Source organism: Procambarus clarkii, chromosome 63 (genome assembly GCF_040958095.1).
Source record: "Procambarus clarkii isolate CNS0578487 chromosome 63, FALCON_Pclarkii_2.0, whole genome shotgun sequence".
Taxonomy (NCBI): Eukaryota; Metazoa; Arthropoda; class Malacostraca; order Decapoda; family Cambaridae; genus Procambarus; species Procambarus clarkii.
Window position 1 is genome coordinate 33,481,279 of NC_091212.1, and position 3,815 is coordinate 33,485,093.

General features: G+C 70.1%; 1 protein-coding gene across 1 annotated transcript; it reads right to left on the minus strand.

The window, feature by feature from the left end:
• Positions 1-769: 769 nt before the first annotated feature.
• LOC138354609 (uncharacterized protein DKFZp434B061-like) lies at positions 770-3,604 on the minus strand. The gene has a single exon (XM_069308987.1). It carries the CDS (start codon positions 3,602-3,604, stop codon positions 770-772), a length of 2,835 nt encoding a protein of 944 aa, XP_069165088.1.
• Positions 3,605-3,815: the final 211 nt, after the last annotated feature.

Consider the following 3,815-nt stretch of genomic DNA (forward strand, 5'->3'; position numbering starts at 1 on the left):
GTGTTTCAAGACAGAAGTCCAGCTTTTCATATAAGAAGTACCAGGCGAATAAAACTCACAAACCGCCACTACGAAAATAGTCACAACTCTATATACCAGGATGATTTTTTAGGAAGAGAAGAAGAAGAATGGGTAAAAATGTCCAAACTGTACCACCGACTCCGTTAAATGCTAGAGAGAACACAAACACAGTGGCCTCCGTACCAGAGCCTCAGATGTTAACAGAAAGTAAAGCTTCCGGCACTTCCGCAAACATGACAACATCATTTTCATTTGCCAACATCCAGGGAATAAAAACACGCAAATCAAACAAGGTTCATTTTATAGGTGGCCTCCTACATAAGGCAAATGCAGCACAACTTGGTTATTGTGTGTAATGTAGGGCCCGTCTACCCACTCCTCAGACTCTCTAACACTACAGGAGGAGGATGTTGCCCTCTTGTGTCAGGTTAGGTCAGTTTGGTTGTATCTGGACCTCAGCTTATTTTGTGGCCCACCTTGACTAGGCCAACGGGCGGGGGCCCGCCCTAACTAGATGGTCTCTCAAGGATTTACCTCTGCCATGCGATCATGGGCAGATCCTTAGGAGATTCTGGCCAGGAGAGTTGTGTTCCCCGGAGGTCTCTCTCGAACACGACCAGACTACCGACATCTTCTCCTTGAGTTGTTTCACTAGACCTGGAAAACACAGCGTGGAAAGAATCCATCTCTTGTCCTCAGTCCTCTGCCTCGGTGGTTCAAGGAGTTGGGTCCTTGTCTTCCCCCAGTTTTACCTGGGCGGTGTGAGGTGCGGGCGTGTGCGGTGTGGCGGTGTGCGGTGCGGGCGGTGTGAGGTGCGGGCGGGTGGGGCGGGCGGGTGGGGCGGGGGGTGGGGGGTGCGCGGTGTGCGGTGCGGGCGGTGTGCGGTGCGGGCGGTGTGAGGTGCGGGCGGTGTGCGGTGCGGGCGGTGTGCGGTGCGGGCGGTGTGAGGTGCGGGCGGTGTGAGGTGCGGGCGGTGTGAGGTGCGGGCGGTGTGAGGTGCGGGCGGGTGTGCGGTGCGGGCGGTGTGAGGTGCGGGCGGTGTGCGGTGCGGGGCGGTGTGCGGTGCGGGCGGTGTGCGGTGCGGCGGTGTGCGGTGCGGGCGGTGTGCGGTGCGGGCGGTGTGCGGTGCGGGCGGTGTGCGGTGCGGGCGGTGTGCGGTGCGGGCGGTGTGCGGTGCGGGCGGTGTGCGGTGCGGCGGTGTGCGGTGCGGGCGGTGTGAGGTGCGGGCGGTGTGAGGTGCGGGCGGTGTGCGGTGCGGCGGTGTGCGGTGCGGGCGGTGTGCGGTGCGGGCGGTGTGCGGTGCGGGCGGTGTGCGGTGCGGGCGGTGTGCGGTGCGGGCGGTGTGCGGTGCGGGCGGTGTGCGGTGCGGGCGGTGTGCGGTGTGGGCGGTGCGGTGCGGTGTGCGGTGCGGGCGGTGTGAGGTGCGGCGGTGTGCGGTGCGGCGGTGTGCGGTGTCGGGCGGTGTGAGGTGCGGGCGGTGTGCGGTGCGGGCGGTGTGAGGTGCGGGCGGTGTGCGGTGCGGGCGGTGTGAGGTGCGGGCGGTGTGAGGGCGGGCGGTGTGAGGTGCGGGCGGTGTGCGGTCGGGCGGTGTGCGGTGCGGGCGGTGTGAGGTGCGGGCGGTGTGCGGTGCGGGCGGTGTGAGGTGCGGGCGGTGTGCGGTGCGGGCGGTGTGAGGTGCGGGCGGTGTGAGGTGCGGGCGGTGTGAGGTGCGGGCGGTGTGCGGTGCGGGCGGTGTGAGGTGCGGGCGGTGTGCGGTGCGGGCGGTGTGCGGTGCGGGCGGTGTGCGGTGCGGGCGTGTGCGGTGCGGGCGGTGTGCGGTGCGGGCGGTGTGCGGTGGGGCGGTGTGAGGTGCGGGCGGTGTGAGGTGCGGGCGGTGTGAGGTGCGGGCGGTGTGCGGTGCGGGCGGTGTGAGGTGCGGGCGGTGTGACGGTGCGGGCGGTGTGCGGTGCGGGCGGTGTGCGGTGCGGGCGGTGGGTGCGGCGTGAGGTGCGGGCGGTGTGAGGTGCGGGCGGTGTGCGGTGTGAGGTGCGGGCGGTGTGCGGTGCGGGCGGTGTGCGGTGCGGGCGGTGTGCGGTGCGGGCGGTGTGCGGTGCGGGCGGTGTGAGGTGCGGGCGGTGTGCGGTGCGGGCGGTGTGCGGTGCGGGCGGTGTGAGGTGCGGGCGGTGTGCGGTGCGGGCGGTGTGCGGTGCGGGCGGTGTGCGGTGCGGGCGGTGTGCGGTTGCGGGCGGTGTGCGGTGCGGGCGGTGTGCGGTGCGGGCGGTGTGCGGTGCGGGCGGTGTGCGGTGCGGGCGGTGTGAGGTGCGGGCGGTGTGAGGTGCGGGCGGTGTGCGGTGCGGGCGGTGTGAGGTGCGGGCGGTGTGCGGTGCGGGCGGTGTGCGGTGCGGGCGGTGTGCGGTGCGGGCGGTGTGCGGTGTGAGGTGCGGGCGGTGTGCGGTGCGGGCGGTGTGAGGTGCGGGCGGTGTGCGGTGCGGGCGGTGTGCGGTGCGGGCGGTGTGAGGTGCGGGCGGTGTGCGGTGCGGGCGGTGTGAGGTGCGGGCGGTGTGCGGTGCGGGCGGTGTGCGGTGCGGGCGGTGTGAGGTGCGGGCGGTGTGCGGTGCGGGCGGTGTGCGGTGCGGGCGGTGTGCGGTGCGGGCGGTGTGCGGTGCGGGCGGTGTGAGGTGCGGGCGGTGTGAGGTGCGGGCGGTGTGAGGTGCGGGCGGTGTGAGGTGCGGGCGGTGTGCGGTGCGGGCGGTGTGCGGTGCGGGCGGTGTGAGGTGCGGGCGGTGTGCGGTGCGGGCGGTGTGCGGTGCGGGCGGTGTGCGGTGCGGGCGGTGTGAGGTGCGGGCGGTGTGCGGTGCGGGCGGTGTGAGGTGCGGGCGGTGTGCGGTGCGGGCGGTGTGCGGTGCGGGCGGTGTGAGGTGCGGGCGGTGTGCGGTGCGGGCGGTGTGAGGTGCGGGCGGTGTGCGGGTGCGGGCGGTGTGAGGTGGCGGGCGGTGTGCGGTGCGGGCGGTGTGCGGTGCGGGCGGTGTGAGGTGCGGGCGGTGTGCGGTGCGGGCGGTGTGCGGTGCGGGCGGTGTGCGGTGCGGGCGGTGTGCGGTGCGGGCGGTGTGAGGTGCGGGCGGTGTGCGGTGCGGGCGGTGTGCGGTGCGGGCGGTGTGAGGTGCGGGCGGTGTGCGGTGCGGGCGGTGTGCGGTGTGGGCGGTGTGCGGTGCGGGCGGTGTGCGGTGCGGGCGGTGTGCGGTGCGGGCGGTGTGCGGTGCGGGCGGTGTGAGGTGCGGGCGGTGTGCGGTGCGGGCGGTGTGCGGTGCGGGCGGTGTGCGGTGCGGGCGGTGTGAGGTGCGGGCGGTGTGCGGTGCGGGCGGTGTGAGGTGCGGGCGGTGTGCGGTGCGGGCGGTGTGAGGTGCGGGCGGTGTGCGGTGCGGGCGGTGTGAGGTGCGGGCGGTGTGCGGTGCGGGCGGTGTGCGGTGCGGGCGGTGTGAGGTGCGGGCGGTGTGAGGTGCGGGCGGTGTGAGGTGCGGGCGGTGTGCGGTGCGGGCGGTGTGCGGTGCGGGCGGTGTGAGGTGCGGGCGTCACTTAACTTTCTTGTGTGTGATTTGGTCAACATTTTTCAGCCACGTTATTGTGACTCTTCATCTGCAAGATCACAAAATACATAGAATCCCAGCATCTCCATAACCCCGGACAACATGGTTTCAGAACAGGGCGCTCTTGCCTGTCACAGTTGCTGGACCACTATGACATGGCATTAGATGCCATGGAAAACAAGCAAAACGTTGATGTAATGTACGCAGATTTCGTAAAAGTCGTCTACAAAT